This window comes from Perognathus longimembris, chromosome 10, assembly GCF_023159225.1.
Source record: "Perognathus longimembris pacificus isolate PPM17 chromosome 10, ASM2315922v1, whole genome shotgun sequence".
NCBI lineage: Eukaryota > Metazoa > Chordata > Mammalia > Rodentia > Heteromyidae > Perognathus > Perognathus longimembris.
In genome coordinates, this window is record NC_063170.1 from 58,700,632 (window position 1) to 58,717,863 (window position 17,232).

General features: G+C 42.0%; 1 protein-coding gene across 5 annotated transcripts in view; it reads right to left on the reverse strand.

Annotated features, from left to right (window-relative positions):
• Positions 1–2,057: 2,057 nt before the first annotated feature.
• Positions 2,058–17,232, reverse strand: part of Foxp1 (forkhead box P1) — a 153,854-nt gene continuing 138,679 nt past the window's right edge. For all 5 annotated transcript variants that reach the window (XM_048356153.1, XM_048356151.1, XM_048356152.1 and 2 more), the window contains exons 13-15: positions 16,432–16,501; positions 11,345–11,511; positions 2,058–5,525 (exon numbers count right to left, since the gene is read on the reverse strand). In XM_048356153.1, coding sequence (XP_048212110.1) covers positions 5,381–5,525; positions 11,345–11,511; positions 16,432–16,501 — 382 coding nt within the window. In that variant the 3' untranslated portion in view covers positions 2,058–5,380. The remainder of the gene's footprint in view (positions 5,526–11,344; positions 11,512–16,431; positions 16,502–17,232) is intronic.

A 17,232-nucleotide genomic window follows, 5' to 3' on the forward strand; every position in this document is an offset into this window, starting at 1 on the left:
GAAATTGCTTTCCTCTGAAATTTTAGTTTGCTCTTAATGCTAGTTATTAAACATTTTGTTTTTCTTTATAAAATTTGATGAAGAGAAATAGTGTGCTTCCCTCTAGAGAAGAACTCCCTCCTTTTCTGTCTCCTTCTCTCTTCCACCCCTTTCCTAACGATCTAAACGGGAGCCTTCCCTTGAAAATCTCCCTTTGAAAATAAGAGCTTTTTTTTTTTTTTAACCTTTGCTGGTGGTTCAGAAAAGCATTTAGTTGAGATTGATTTTAATCCTGTGTTGGAGGGCCTGGTGATACACATAAAGCATGTGCCCAACAGACAGTATGAGCAGGTCAGAGGTGGGGGGGGAGGGGCTTAGGCTGTGGCAACTTTGTCTCCTAGTGTTGAATCTGCATTTTCATTGCCTTTGAGAATGCTATCCTGTCATTAGTACTGAAGACACTTTTTCCCCCCCAATTGTCTGTATGCACCGACATGGAATGATGGAATTACAGTTGATGTCAAGGAATGAGTTTCTTTTGTGCCTTAGCAAAACAAAACCAAACAAAATTCCTGTTATTGGCAGCACAAATACACAAAGCACTAGGTGAATAGTCCAGACTAGGCAGCCCTGTTAAGGCTCCCAAGAGCAGAGATGGAGCCAGCTGCCATGGGCCCTAGAGATAGATGCCTTCAGAATTGTCGGCTTGGTCCTCAAGATACAAAAGTGAAAGTGATTGGTGAAAAAAACAAATCCATGGGGCTGGCATTGTGGCCTAGTGGTGGAAAAGTTGCCTAGCATGCACGAAGCCCTGGGTTCCATTCTTCAGTACCACATAACAGAAAAAGCTGGAAGTGGTGCTATGGGCTCACGTGGTAAAGGGCTAGCCCTGAGCACAGAGAGGCTCAGGGACAGTGCCCAGGCTCTGAGTGCAAGACTGGCACACACATACACACACATGCAAAAGTAATTCCCAGAATATCAGGAAAATATGCCGTGAATAGAAAGGTACCAAAAGGTACCAAAAGGAATCTTTACAAGCACAGTGTGCATTGTGCCTTTGGAAATGGAAGCCAGATAGAATGGGAAAAGATATTTAAAAACATATATATATATATATATATATATATATATATATATATATATTCGTGTGTGTGTGTGTGTGTGTATGAGAGAGAGAGAGAGAGAGAGAGAGAGAGAGAGAGAGAGAGAGAGAGAATTTTTAAAAAATCTTACATCATACTTTTGGTGAAAATCCAAGTCTTCTTTATTAGGTATGATGGGGTGCTGAGTGTATGATGCTAGTGCTCCCTCAAAGGAAACAGGACTGGTAGTTTGTATTTGCCTGGATATCTCATTTCATTGCTAGTCCAATATGGTGGTCCAACTCATCTCACAGGGACCGAGTTTCGGGACCAGTGGGAGTCTTCTCATTCCTGGCAGTGCATTTATCTGATAGGATTCCTTCCCTAATGTACGCTTTTCTCTTAGAAATTAAAAAAAAATTGTCTTCACATTTTGGCACCTTGTAAATATTGTTTACAAATTTCCATTGTTGACACACCCCATAATGAATCACTTTACTAGTATAAACTCTGAAAGTGTGACCTTGGAGTTTCATCATGCAAAATATTGACTGCAGCAGGAGAAAACTTTTTTTTTAAATAACATTTTTTTTTCTCTTTTCAAATGTATGACCTTGTTTAAGATAGCCTGGAAGGCTGTGGTAGAATAAACACAGGGATAGGAATGTATCAAAAAACATATTTAACACACGCACACGCGCGCGCACACACACAAAAACCTGTACAAAATGCTCCAATCAATGGGGGGGGGGATATGTCAACTATGTTACAATTTAAAAGCAAAAATAATAATAATAATAATAAAGTCAGGGAGTTTCTCCCTCCCACAGGTCAGGAAATGTCATCCAAGATTCATAAAGCAAGGATACCTAAAATAAAATACATGTGCAGCAAATTCTGCAGTTCCATTACATACAGTAGTATTTTTTCCCAAAGATATATATATATTTTAATATCGTAAATATAAAGCAGTTGCACAAAAAAAAGCAAAGGTGTTTTGACAAACAGGTGTATGCATTTATTCCTTTTTAGGAACAATATCTAAAAAAAGAACCACCCTCCGCCCTCCCCCAAAAAAGACAAAGATTCACAGACACATTGTTGGGATATATGTACAACATAATAAACCCCATCCTAGAGAAGCGACTGGAACACCCCCAAGGGATACAGAATCAGAACTGTAAAAATCATAGAGAAATTTGCTTGCTGTAAAGCCTGAGGAATATTTTTTTTTCAGTTGGTTCTTCTGCAAGGCTGTGAGACCTGCAAAGATTTGTAAAAAAAATCTAATTTTTCTTTTTTTTTCTTTTTTTTGTTTTTGCTACAGTCTTTAGACTAAGCATGCAAGACGTACGACTAAGTGCAACTGAGTGAAATGTATTTTTTTTTAAATTTTAATCATTCCCTAAAGGTTTGAACTGAGGTATGCGTACTAACAGTTTTTCATGCTGTTCTCTTTACTCATGTCTAGCTACACATGCTCAGGATGAACTAATCTACCAGATTTTTATCCTCTTTTGAATACCAAACTAACCAGCAACCACTCAGTTTAGACGTTCAGGGCCCCCTTCCCCTGGCCCCGGGTGGCTACTGCCTGCACGTCATAAAATCGCCTGGCAGAAGGAAAAAGAAGCCACGAGTGGCCACACACTGCCCTTTTGACAGAAACCAGAGGGAGGCTCCGAGAGTAACTGCCAAAGATGATTTTGCACCAAGCTTAGGAGTGGATGGAAGTGTTACTTTTTGCTCACATGAAAAATGCTGACCAAAGCATATTCCAAATAAACAAGTAATAAAAACAAAGCAAATAGGAAAATTTAAAAATAAACACAAAAACTGGAAAAAAATATATACCAAGGTTAACCCAAATGGATGCAGGGAACAGGGAATACAACACATTGCTTAAACAAAAGTGGTGCATGATCTTCCTAAGAAAAAAAAATTATTATTTTTTCCCTAAAAATACTACTAATGTAGTCTAGTTTAATTGTAGCTTTTCTGTTCTCTAAATTTCATCCTGTCTCCTCTGCTGGCTATTCTAATGTTCAGTGGCATACATTCATTTCTTTTTCTTTGACAGGGGACTCCCTTTCCTTTGTAGCAAGCAGAAAAGTATGTTCTGTTTTTATTTTCAGTCTTTCTCAAGACTTGAGTTTTGGTCAGGTGCAGAAAAACAAGAAAGAAAAGGAGGAGGAGAAGAAGAAGAACTAGGAAAAAGTAACAACTTTGGTTCCATTACCTACTTGGTCTACTACATTTACTCTGCTAGGACGAGGAAGCAGTTCTCTTTCCCGGATTGGCAATAGCCTGTCTCTACCATTTGCCTCTAAATTCTTTCACCTCCTTGGGTCAACAAGAAGAGGATATTTGGCTTCATTCGATAAAGCATAAAACAGAGAACTTAATTTACCTTTGTGTAACATCTTTGGTAATTTTAGAAATAAAAGGTATAAAGAATATAAATTAACCTCCAAAAAAAAAAAGAAAGAAAAAGGTTCTTCAACTAAAACAGAATGAAAGCTATGGTCCTAGATAAACACATTGATGGGGAAGTGGGGTGGGGGGGGTGCAGAGTGCGAGTATAGAAAGGCTGGCAGGACCAAGGACATATGGACTCAGAGCTCTCGTGTTCTGCGGACCACTGTGGGTCGCCAGGAGTCCTTGTCACCCTGATGTCATCTTGTGTTAGTTTGTGATTTCCGGGGTGGTGTGAATCCATTGCATAGCAAACTGAACTGTAGTACGGAATTTGCACATTTGAAACGAACACTTTAGTATTTGCTGAACTCAGTCCTCATTAACTCCCCATAACAAGTCTCATTTGCATTCCAACAGATTAATGCCACCAAGCAGGTCTGAACTGATGGATCAACTCAGCTACCACATGTAGCAAAGTTCTCAGGGAAGCTCGATGCCTTTTGGTCTTTTTCTTTTTTCTTTTTTTGCAAACAAAGCAACCCGGGCTGGCTATAATAACACAAGAGTCCATCGCTCTTGCCACTTCCCCGGCCACATTGTCAGGGTTATTATTAAGGGTTCATTTCATTATTATCATTTTTTTTCTTTCTAGTGCTGCCTATGTTTTCTTGGCTTGGTAGAATGCTGTGGCAGTAATTTAGAATGATGGCTCCTAGAATTTTTTTTATTTCTAAACAAAAAAAGGAAACTCCAAAACAATCCCCTTACTACCCCCAATACTGCTTTGTGGAACGAGTCTGCATTGTTCCATGAGTGTGTCTCTATTTGTTTTTCTGTCATTCATTCTCTTTCTGGCAGGGCTTCGCGGCTGTGTGAGGGGGGGGGCCTTCGTGGTAGAGCGCAGCACTTGGGACCTTTTTTTTTTAAAAAAAACATTTTTTTGAGGTCAAAAAAAAAAAAAAAACAACAAAAAAACCCAACCCGGAATGTTTTCTGACAAGAGAAACGTGGAGATATCTGTGGGGAAAAAAATGGAATGAGTGACAGAAAACTACAAACAAGAAATGACATTCAGCTTTGTATAATAAAAACACCTATTAACATTCATCACAAGGTACAGAAAACTTGAAGCCTCCAAGAGGCCGCGGGCCCCAAATAAAGGCCTGAGGTCAGAACTTAAAAATGGTATAGTAGAAGCAGAGGAGGAAAAAAAAAAAAAAAAGCAATACATTAAAAAGTCTGGGATAATTATTTTTAACCCCTCCCCCCAATACACACACAAAGGCCTTTCCCATCCCAACTGGAAGAAAAAAAAAATTAAAACAAACAACAACAACAACAACAAAAAAGAGTAAAAGGCAGTGATATTCATTCAACATGCAGTACTGTGCAAATAAGTCGTCCATTGAAATCCTTGAATTCTGGGCAAAGGCTTGGTCTACAGCTCGAGGGCACAAGCTCAAGTCGGCTGTCCTCAGTGTTCAATGCTGGCAGAGACCGCAGTTCAAAGTCTGCTGCTAAAAAGTGAATCCGATCAGCAAATAGACAGCGCTGATGTTGACTGTGGAGAGGAAAATCCCCAGTACCAAACAAGTCCATCCGATGCACAGAGTACAAATTCTTGTTTTCAACAAAAAGTAGAAAAATCAAAAATACTCCCAAATGGGATTCTCGATGGCACTAAGAGTTAACACATTTCAGAGTTGTCAAAATGTAGTGAAAAATCCTCCAGACTGTACAACAAATGGAGAACGACTTCACTGGAACTTCTGACGTGTTGTGTGTTTGTTTTCTTTTCTTGTTTTTTTTTTTCTGTTTGTTTTTTCTATCTTCACTCTCGGGGGGGGGGGCCGGGGGGGGATGTGAGGAAGAAGGGGTGAGTCAGCCCACCCAGATGTTCACTCCATGTCCTCATGCACTGCTTCATCTTCATAATCTCTGTCCTGGTCAAAATCTGGACTGTGGTTGGCTGTTGTCACTAAGGACAGAGGCCCTTCCGCTTCTTCAGGATCGAGGGGCTCTTCTTTGACATGTACAGGATGCCTAGAGGACAGAAAACAAAACAAAATAAAAACAAACGGCAAAGGTTCAGTGTGTGTGTATGTGTGTGTGTGTGGGGGGGGTGCTTTCCAGTCTCCATGCACCCTGAAAGCTATATCACACGGCTACATTCCTATACAGGCAGCCCTGGCCACGTGCACCTCTTTCAAATCGAAGTTCCACTGCTCACTTGTCACATGCTGAGCATTCCCAGCAGGGTGGAGGGCCCAGAGACTGCACATGCGCACCAGGGCAGAACGTTGCTTTGCCCAGTGATGCTCTGGGCAGAAGCAGGACTCTCTCTTCCCTAGAGCCACCGCTCCTGTTTTTCTGCACACTCGAATCACCTGAGGAGGACCCTCCAGGTCTGTGATGGGCCTGAGACTCGGCATTTCTAACAAGCCCCCAGGTCATGCTGTGGGTCCTCAAAATGAGTACGAAGTAACAGGACCCCGGTACAGAAGCCTGGGTGGATGAATACCAATCTTCAAGTAATTACGTGAAATGAGAATCTGTACTCTTAAGGGCGGTTGGTGGGGACCACTAGGCACAGGAGCTAGGCTAATCATGGCTTGCTGTGTGTTCTGCTTTGCTAGTTAACATGCAGAACCTGTGAAAGAACTCTCCAGAGGACGACCCCAAGCGAGGGTCTATCATTAATCAACTTCAAGCAAACACAGCAAAGAGACACCATGATACATGCTTGAAACTCCAAATTAATGCATATTTTTACAAACTGTCAATAAGGCAAGAAAAGCCCTGCCAGGAAACACAAATGGAGAGGAAAAGGCTCGCTCAACACAACAATATGATAAGAGAGCAGAGCCCCAATCAGAATAATAACGCTGTCAGCTGTAAACAAGGCAAAACACGAGGCCTGCCTGGTAGCAGCCACCAGGACTCGCACGCAGCGATGAGATCTGCCAACTTCCTCATTATGGACCCGGCTCTGTTCACCCGAAGGGAGACTGGGGTGATCACACAAAACCACGGTGATAACAATTGAGAAATGTTGTTCGTAAATCATATTTACAAGCGATCCTTTGCAAATACAAATTACTTTCTGTTGCAGGGCTTTTGATATGTAAAAGAACCATTCAAGTTATGGAAGACCAAAAAAAAAAAAAATCTCAGTTCCTGGGACAGTGTGTAGAAGGGAGGGAGTTTGTAACTGACATTATCAAGTATTAGTAATAAGAGGTGGTACTACGGATGTGTGGCTTCCTAAATAATTGATGCTGTATGCAAACCCCAAAGGCCCCTTGAACTATTTAAAAACAAACAGAAGAGTGCTTTGGACTGCCCTTGAAGATATGAACCTTCAGAATCAATTGACTCTAAAATTAGCACAGCTTAGAGAGAGTTTGGGGGGCTAGATGTCAGCTAAACAGCTTAAAAAAAATCATGCCCATTGTGAGGAAGCATTTGCAGAACAAAATAGATCCGAGTTGCCTTCTAGTTCATTGTACGTGTGGATTTCCTATCTATTAAAAAAAATAGTGTTATTGGTCTGTATTTCTGTAGTAAGATGAAGGTCTGGCTACATCCTTTGCAGGGTCCCATGCAAAATATTAGCCCCTCAGCCTGTAATCCTAGTTACTCAGAAGGCTGAGAGCTGAGGCTGAGAGCTGAAGGCTGAGTTTTGAAGCTAGCCTAGACAGGAAGGTCCTTGGGACTCTTATCTTGAATTAACCAGCAAAAAGCCAGAACTGAAGCTGTGGCTCAAGTGGTTGAGTGCCAGCCCTCAGTGAAAAAGCTGAGGGACAGCAGCCAAGCCCCGAGTTCAAGTGCCATCACCAAAGGAAAAGAATAATTAGGAGAGAAATCAAGCATTTAAAATAAGTGGTATAATCACAGATGATCTAGGTATACTGATTACTACTTCTTGAAAAAAACTCACTGATAACCCCTGAATTAGAGTCGGTTTTTGCTTCTCTTCCCACTGGAAATCACATTTTTATAGACTGCAGAAACAGCAAAGACTACTGTGTTTTATTGTGTTCATTTTTCAGCTGTAATTTTTTAGGGCTGTATGAAATTCCATTGTGGGGACCTACTGCCATTCCCCAATACTGGGCATTCTCTAAAGCTGTCCTACTCCTTTGATGTTTGCATAATACAGCAACCATTGTTACCCATTAATCTTTCTACTTCTGTTGATTTATTTCCTTAGGATAAATTTCTAAGAATGGAATTGTTGTAGCAAAGGCCAAAACATCTTCACAGTGCTTATGATTTATAGTGATACTTGTTTCCACAGGAGCTATACTAATGAAGATTCAATCTCATTAGTACTAAAAATCATTAAAAAAGAAAAAGGCAAATGCAGCAGTGGTACTCACTAGACGTTATATAGAAAATGAACTATATAACTTGTAGGTGGGGACAGAAGGGAAAAACTGGGAGAAAGTAGGGAAGGGGTGACATTGTCCACAAAGAAATGTACTCACAACTTATGCAACTGTAACCCCTCTGCATATCACCTTTATAATAATAAAAAAATTAAATTAAAAAAATAAAAGTACATTGCCCAAAAAAGAAATGTACTCGTTACCTGACTTAGGAAGTGGTAACAATAAATTGATAATAACAATAAAATCTTATTTTACAAAAGCATTTTGTTACCCTAGCAGGTATGAGGTAGAGATATCTTTAAGTTGTACTTCTGTTTTATATTTTGGTGGTGCCTGGGTCTGAACTCCGGTCCTCACATTTGCTAGGTAGAAGCTCTACCCCTTGAGCCACGCCAGCAGGCCTCAAGGTGGACTTATTAGAGTTGTGCTATCTGTGAGAATTTCTTTATATATTTTCATCCTAGAGAATTGTGCCTTTTATAAATGACTTGCCCTTCTGGTTTTACTTAAAACAAGTCCTTTGGTTTTAGTAAAATCCACAGGACAAGATTTTATTCCGCTTAGCCAGGTATTGAGGTTCTAATGCCATTTTTCAGATTAAAAATTTTCTCTGATTCTTTTTATAGCTATCAAGACTTCCTAACCTTTCCAGATATATGAACCTGAACCTGAAGAGATAACGCAATGGAAAGTTTTGAGTAGGGGGCAAGGAAGGGGAACCTTAGAAGAAACAAAATTAGAACAGTCCTCACAAAGGCCTAGGTTTCCAAGTTTAAACTTTGGCATATATTTTGCTAAGGTATACCCCAACCACACCAACCACCCAGACACCAGCATGATCCTCACAAACGCAGCCCTAAAGAAGATTTTGTGATCCCAAATTTATGATTGTTCACTGTAGCAAAGAAAGGTAATAACTCTGTCATCCTTGCTGGCTCTACATATGACAACCTGACTATATACTAGATTAGGGACGAAGGAAGTATTCTTAAGACTACAGGAGCCTGAAATCCAATCCCAGGGCATCTGAAACTTGCAGACAGCCTTAGGTGTGCTAAAAGTGGCAGAGCCACAAAGTGCCTTGGGAATACAATAGAATGGATTTCTATGTAAGATGAAAACTGTTGAAGACATGATGCTTTCACATGTACCCAGTGTGTCTCCTAGAAACTGTAGCTAGGGTACAATCGGTACCCCTTGTCAATGTAACCCACCCAGGCCTATCCTCCTTTCTCTCCAACATCTACTTCCGAAAGATCTATCCATGAATAATGGGACAAAGCCTCACATGGCCCTTCCCTTACATCTGAATAATTCCTTTGTGCAATCACTCTGGGAACACAGGAGTTTTTAAATAAAGCCGACTGGTGTTTAAAGGCCTTGTGTTTGGGGCAGGGGCTGGGGGGGGGGGGTTGCTCACAGACAGGCATGGGGTATTTTGCTTTGCTGTTCCTTTAAGCACCTATCAGGATAAAAGTACAATGCCCCAAAGCCATAATTTGTAGTATTTTGGAAGAGAAGCTAAATGAAAGGTAGTGGTAGGGAGTGCCCCAGGAAGGGTTAGAATGAGGAATTCTGTTGCAACATGAGATATTTGCTAAGCTGCCACTCTTAATAAGGTCCTTTCTGCCTTGCTGTAAAGTTTACGGCTTGATTTATTCCAATAGACTGGGAACAGTTAAGAAGCAATTTGCATCATAGCAGGGTATTGCATAAAGGACAAGTATGAAAACAATGTTGTTATGGGATTTGCTCTATGGAAGTAGAGGGTCAGAAAGAGTAACTGGCAGGTTACGCTGATGGCAGGTTCAGGGCCACATTGAGCTCCAAGAATAAACCTGGTGACATCTATGGACAGAGCTCTGTGGTTCTTTCCAAACTGTCCCAATGTCAGTTTTATTAAAAATTATGACAACTGGTGTAAAACATAGTTTCTGAAAGCACCAGGGTTAATTCAAAGTTGTTAAAACAAATTAACTCCACAGAGGACTTTACTCTGTCCAGGAAACACAGCTTGACTGTGAGCTGCTTCCTGTGACACTTGTATCCAGATATGTTGTTATGCTGTTTTTGTTTTACCTCCCTGCACTCCACCCCTCCACTCCACCCAGTGATCTTTCTGCTTTAAAAACTAGGAATATTTGTCAACTTCAGATAGTGTTGTTCTCATATGCATTCCTTGAAAAGATTATATGCCCATTTATATTTTCCCCTAAATTTAGTTGTCCAGTAAATACTCTTATCAAAACAATGCAATGAGAAAATAATAAAGCCAGGAACACAGCAGCATTGGTGTGAAGGTAAACAGAGTAAATATTTTGGAGGTCTTTCATAGAAATTAAAAATCATTATTTCCCATCTTTAAAGATGCTTCTCAAAGCACGTTGGGCATGAGACGCGAATGCTTAGAAAATCAGATTTCAAATTCCTCCATAACCTCTAATTATGCTGAGAGATAACATTTTTCTATTTGTCACTAGGTGCCAATTCCTTCTGTTCCTAATTGCTACAGGTCACATTTTCCATTCCTATTATTCAAGTTATCCTTAAAACAAGATGTTGATGAGTGAAGAATGTGTAGACATTTGCCTATTCTAGGAGCCGACAGGACTGCAAACATTGAATTGGTTTATTCACTTAATGTGGACTTCAGTTTGGCAGAAACTCACTAAAAGGGAGACACTGTCATTCTACTGTTTTGCTGGAAATCCAATCTTTTGGAATAATGGGGCTGCTTTTCTAACTGTCTTAAAATGCTTTCTGGGAGGAAAGGGGTTGTCACAGTGCCAACGGTCCTCTGCTGTCACCCACCATGGCCTCACGGCCCGGTGGCCTGAGATTTAGTGACGGCTGGTTGGTCCCTGTGACCATTCATTCACATTCAGCATGGGCCACCGTCGCCCATCACTTCATTCAGTTATATGTGCACTCATTAGACTGCCGTCTGCTGCGATAATGCTCCTATTAATTTTCCTTTTGATATTTTAAGAGCAATCTATAAATCATGCTGCCTTTCACTTGTGCCATCATTAATGCTTCGTAAGAAGGCTGTGGCGTCGCATGTGCAGCCGAAACTCAGCACACAACGAAGGAAGCGACATCTTTGTTCCCTCGGCCCGCCATGTTCAGAGAGCCCGGAAGGAAAACAACACGCAAAGTTCGTCTAGAAGATGCGTGCCGAATTAAGGTTGCAAAGAAAAAAAAGCCCTGATGATCACGTAACGGCCAAAGGAGGCAAGTTTCCCGTGTCATGATGGACGGCTGCTTTGACAGGAAAATGAGGTGCTATTCCTTTGATACACTGCAGGTCCCTAGACATCCAAAGGGGCTCTCCCTGGATTCTGAGTCACAAGGAGATACGGGAAGATAGAGAGAATGCCCAAGTGTTTAGTGTGCATAGAAAACTGGGAGCCTGGGGGGGGGGGGGTGGCAATGACCAGGGGGGTCTGGGGGGTGCACAGTACTCACACAGCTTGCAGAGGGGATCTCCCTGGACTGCTGTCACTCTCGTTGCTATTGGTGTGCTCCATGGCCCCATTCAGCTCCTCCCGGATTGCGCTGGCCAAGTTGCCCAGAGTGGGATTCCCCATGGAGGCGGTAGTGTAGAGAGGTATACTATTCTCAGCCATGGAAGCCTGCCATCAACCAAGAGAGAACTTGAGGAAGTCATAGGGTATGCAGAACACAGAAGCTATGAATTATGGGAGAATCCAGTAACCTTCATTGTTAGACCCTTGGGTCACCTGGGTGACAAGTACAAATTGCAAAGACATTACAGAAAGATGGAGCTCTGAAAGCGACTCAAGGCACCCAGCCCAGGCTTAGTTTTGAAGAGGTATGTAGGGGTTCCAAAACACCCATGAAGAAGTCCTTGATATGGGCCTGCGGAGTAGGGTCCTACAATTTATGAAAAGCTATCCATTATGATGTTTCCATCCCGTGCCTTTTTTTGTCTGCCCTTTTCAAGAGGAACTGAATATTGCAAGATCATAGTGAAAATATAATGGAATTTTCATTTCTTGACTCAGTTTGATGACTCTGCTATTGGATATCAGAGATTTGATCCGATTATTCCGGGCACACTGCTTAAATTTATGAGAACTTCCATAAACATTTACCTCCCAGATCTTATAGAAAAGGAAGAGATTATAGAATTGGAATCAATTTTTATCTCCCCCCCACCCCACCCCACCGTTTCCAGCTTAATGATTTTTGAATGTGTTTAGTGGAGTCCGAGAAAACTGGTTGAAGGTAGCAAGTGTACATTCTTTCAGACTCAGACCAATCACCTGGGATTTTACAATGCAAGAAAAATCCCTGGCAAAAGGAAGCTCTAAATCTCATTTCTTTTGGGTGCCTGAGCACACTGATATTAAAGGTGACAAAGTCACTCTAAATGAGTGTCAGCAAAAAAGTGCATTGTTGCGAGGGGGGGGGGGGCAGGGCAGGGAGTAGAAGGAAAACCCCACCCTAAACTCTACGCCATTCACTTTCTGTCCTACTGTATCTGAATAAAAACAGCCGGCCAGTGTAAAATACAGACTAGTCAGCACCACATGGCTAAAATCTAAAGTAACCATATTTGTTTCATTTGGGCAGCAAGTGTGACTCAGTGTCTTTCATTTTATTAAAGGGGGCAGACACTGAAAAACTGGCAGCTGTAATTAGACCAAGATTTATGACAACTGTCTTCCTGCAGAATCCACTATGCCTGGTTTCCTACCCTAATGAGAAAAAAAGTACAATCACGAGACAATCTGGCTTAGTGACTTCAACTGGCCCATCTTGCAAGAGTCCAAACTATTCTAGAAATCCTGGCAGAGAAGGTATATTCCAACAAGAAAAAAAGAAAAAAAGAAAAGGGAGCTCAGCCGTGCTGCAGGGAGTCTGCCTGTTTTGACAGTCACAGTTTCATTCTTCATTTGTTGTACAAAACCCCAGAGCCAGAAATACTTCTTCGATGCAAGCCCCGTGTTAAGCCCAGAACACCTAGTCTAACACTTGATTTCAAAGCTGGGCCTAGGCGCCTTCTCCCCACTTTGCAGTTTATCTCACTGCCTTCTTTTAAAATCCACCTTTTATTTCCCAGTGTGGAGAACTCAATTTGATGAATGGTCCCTACTCTCCTGTAGTCTGTCAAGTATTTTTACTCTTTGGGGCAGAGTAGCTGGCAGATAATAATCACTGCTACTGCAACTGCAGCTAGATTGCTATCTCTACACTTTTATTTGAGACAGCACTGTGCTCATGCCTCTTTATCTTGCAAGTTACCCTGGGCCTGTCCAGGGAACTCCTTTTCACTGGAAATACAGATGAGCCCTCCCAGGATAATTTCCCTGTCATTCAAGGCAGGATTGTGGCCAAAGTGAGGCTATTGCCAGTTGGCTATCTTAGCAGATTCCAAAGCCAAAAACTGAGTGGTAAAGAAATTGAAATAGTCTTAAGAATGTGTTTGTTGGGATATGTTAGTCAACCCACAGACAGGGGGAACCTCCTTTGAGGAGATGTTCATTCCCCTAATCTCCCAAATGATTCCAAATTATGGCCATTTCTGATCCACTCTGGGTCACAGACCATGGACAGAGGCCCAAAGTCAACAGTGAAAGAAGTCATGAAGTGACATGTGACACTTCTGTACTGACTCTCAGACAAGATACAAGTGAAAAAAAAGTACCCTTATCTTATAAAAAAAAAAAAAAAGAAAGAAAGAAGAGAGGAAGGAAGAGAGGGAGGGAAGGGAAGGGAAGGAGAGGAGAGGGGAGGGAGGGGAGGGGAGGGGAGGGGAGGAGAGGGGAGAGGAGGGGAGGGGAGGGGAGGGGAGGGAAAATGGCCTGCACACAGATTTTGCATTTAACACAGTCTGTATCTCTTAAATGCTGAGAGATCAGAGCAACCCCGCAAAAGGTAGAAAAATATGCATCTGCCTACCAAGCCTCATCCTTTTTATAGTCAGTGTTCCGTAGAAGCAGGTGGATCACAATCTTTATAATGGACTTAATTATATAAATGACCCTGGGCACAGCACGTGATTTCCTATCCAACTGGCATGCCTGCCAAAAACCTGAAGGTGCTTAAGGAATGGTATAGAAGTCTGTAAGTGCCATGGCTTCTGGAACATTAGCCGCTCTGAGATCTTCGGGGAAAAGACAGTCTATAAATACGAAGCTTTACGGTTACCCTTAGTTACTTCACTTTTTCAGAGCATAATGCAATCTGTCCCAAGTCCCATGTTTTATTTCTGTAGTGAATTCTGCTGTCCTATTTTATAAATTGTATAAGCACGCGTTATATTGGTCTAGTAAAAAAAATAAAAATTTTTGAGATACTGTTCCACTATTATTCTTCCTTGTCTTGAAAGATGGAAAATGGGTGATAATGAAAGGACGTGGGCTTAATTTGCATGGCAGAAAGTGGTCATGTTAATATGGCTTTCCTCTGATCCAAAGCACAGAGGAGAGGGAACCAGCCTCCCCCCACCCAAATCACACATTTATCAACATTTATTGGTCTCCTAGTTGTGGACATCAACTGTTCTTAGAAAACTGTAGGAGAGTTTGGGGCTCCCACTAGAAACAAGCAAGGGAACAGGGGAGACCAGCACAGAGATGAAACATGAGCAGTTGGGTAATGATAAGCTTTCTAATTGAAATTAGTCACATAGTTAAGAAGATCTAGAGGATGGAGGATCTTTTTTTTTTTTTTTTTGCCTTTCCGCCTCATGAATGTAAAATGTGCTTGTAATTTTAATACTCTTCCAGATAGAGCCGCCTTTAAATTCACACTTCGCAAGACTCCAGGGAAAATAAGTTACTAATGAATGGTATTTACAGTGGCAGCATCTAAGCGTGCTTTCATTTACTCTTCTAAAGTTACTGTGTAAACTACAAGTAATTAAAAAGGAACGCAGAAAAGTAGTTGCTCCTATTAAATTTAGATCAGGCTAAAAATAAATAAATATAATTACGGAAATGCTAAGTTCAGTGAATCTGCCCCTGAACTGGGTAAGAGACATATCAGCCACGGCGGGTGAGCTGTTAAGACGTGCTGCGGAGCTGGGGAAATGGTGGTGTGGACACCGAGAGGGTGCGGCCCAGAGCAGGTGCGCACTAAGGGCTTCCTTAACAAACGGCGGCAACCAGGCTCCCCAGTATCTGCTTCCTCTCCCATCCTGTTCCCATAATGCCAAGTGTCCCAACTACTTTTTTTTTTTTTTAAATGAGCTTGCCTTTTTTCCAGTTCTGCTTTCAATCCATTTTACTCTCTGCTTTTATGTGCTATGACCTTTGAAAGTTCAACTTAAAGACCCAATTTGGGGGAGTAGGAGGATTGGGGATTCCTAGTGGTGCTAGATTACCAAAGTCAGATTGGCTGTAGGATCTGCATCATGAAAATTTCCTACAGCTCTACTGGCCTGTCTTCTCCGAGAGACTGGGTAGGTGAAACTCCCACAGGAACTCTGGCTGCCTGTTGACTGTTCCTCGAACACTCAAGCATCAACCCCAGGTATTTCAATACCCTAATGTGAGAGTACTATGTGGATTTGAGAGGAGACTTGCAGGGACCGTGGTAACTAAGAAAATGAAAAGCAGTACACAGAAGGCTTGTTACAGACACACAGCCTGTCCTAGTAGCACAAGACCTTGACCTTCTGCTCAGAACCAAGAACTCATCCCTTTGGATATAGCAGTGATATAACAAGTACTTGGTTTGTCAGTAGGAACAAATGTTCTGGGCTGGGAGCTGGTGGCTCACACCTGCAATGCTCGCTGCTCAGGAGGATGTAAGGATCACAGTTTGAAGCTAGTCTGGGTAAGAGTTAACCATTGGGTAGGAATGAGCCACTGAAAGTAGGCGTGTAGCTCAAGTGTAGAGTGCCAGCCATGAACAACAACAACAACAAAAAACTAAGGAATAGTACCAAGATCATGAGTTCAAGTCCCAGTATGGGCACAAAAAACAAAACAGCAAAACCAAACAAACCATGTCTCATGCGATCGTATTGTGATCACCAACAAGTTACCGGCAACCTAGAGTTTTTTGTCCAACTCCTCTATTGTTTCAACAAGAACAGTCGACTTGAAACAAATCCAGATGCAACCCTTCCCCTGAGAAGAGATGCTGAAATGGATTTTCCAAGGAGAGGAAGGAGCACAAAGCTCCGCTTTCTCTTTAAACCTGTGAACAATAGGAGGGCATGTGACCACTGCCCTATCATCCAGCACATTAATAGCTGTGCTAGAGTAATTACACTTGTGGTATTTTTGCCTCAAGTGAAATTCTGAAATAAGAGGATGGAAATTATGATACTGCTGATAAATATTAATAAGTGAACTTTTAATTTTTTTGCCACAATATTCAAAATGCTAAGCATCCTGGCTAATGCTGAAGCAGCCCGATGTGTTTGCCTCCAGGGAACACGAAGCTTTGTGCACTTAAGAAAAAAGTTTAACGGAATTAAAATTTAATATCTAATTAGAGCGAGGCTAATATATTTTGCAATGAGTGGGGGAGACATGTGCCTTAGCAGCAGATTCCGGGATGGCCGTTCATCTTACCTGTAACGCAGCGTTAAGAGGTGTGCAGTAGGCGTGGCTGCTCTGCATGTTTTTAATAAGGGAAGGGTTACTGTATAAGAAAAAAAAAAGAAAGATAAAAAGTCAAAGTTAACCACCATCGAGCCCCCGGGGTCCTAATTAAGTTTTTGTTTTTAAGCTCCCTGGTAGCTAGTCACTAACCACAGTCAAAGGCAAGTTAGGCTTTTGCCCATTTCCCTTTGACAGGGCTGGGCTGGGCAAATAGTTCTGGGGCTACTGATCCAGGAGATGGGGTGTCAGATTCAGGCGGAGGTCTCTGTACAAATAGGCAATAACTGACCAGACTGCACCAGGAAGGCAGAGCCTAGGGCCCAGTGAGAGAGAGCAGGGTTCCTGGGAACCAGCAAGGGGGGAGGGGGGGTGCCTCTGAAGCCTGTTCCTGATCTGACCTCTGCCATGACTGTTGCATGAAGGGCAAGGAAGCCCTCGGGAAGTTCCGCCAGCCACGTTGAGTGCCAAAAGCAGAGGGGTAGTACAAGAGCACGCTGGGGCAAGTCTGGTCCTAGACTGTTTACTTGTCCAGCCAGATTTAGGAGGGACTGAAGTGACTGGGTGCTGTCTCCAGTAACTGACCGATCAAAGGATGCCAAGACACAGCTTAAAAAATATACATCTCTGGCCTACTAGAGAATTAGAAATACTAAGAAATTCTCTAGGATATACCTATGGGGAAGAATGGCTTCATACATATAATAGCATCATCCACCACCCCAATTCTTCCACCCCGGCCTTGAACAATCTTTTTCTTTCTTTCTTTTCCTT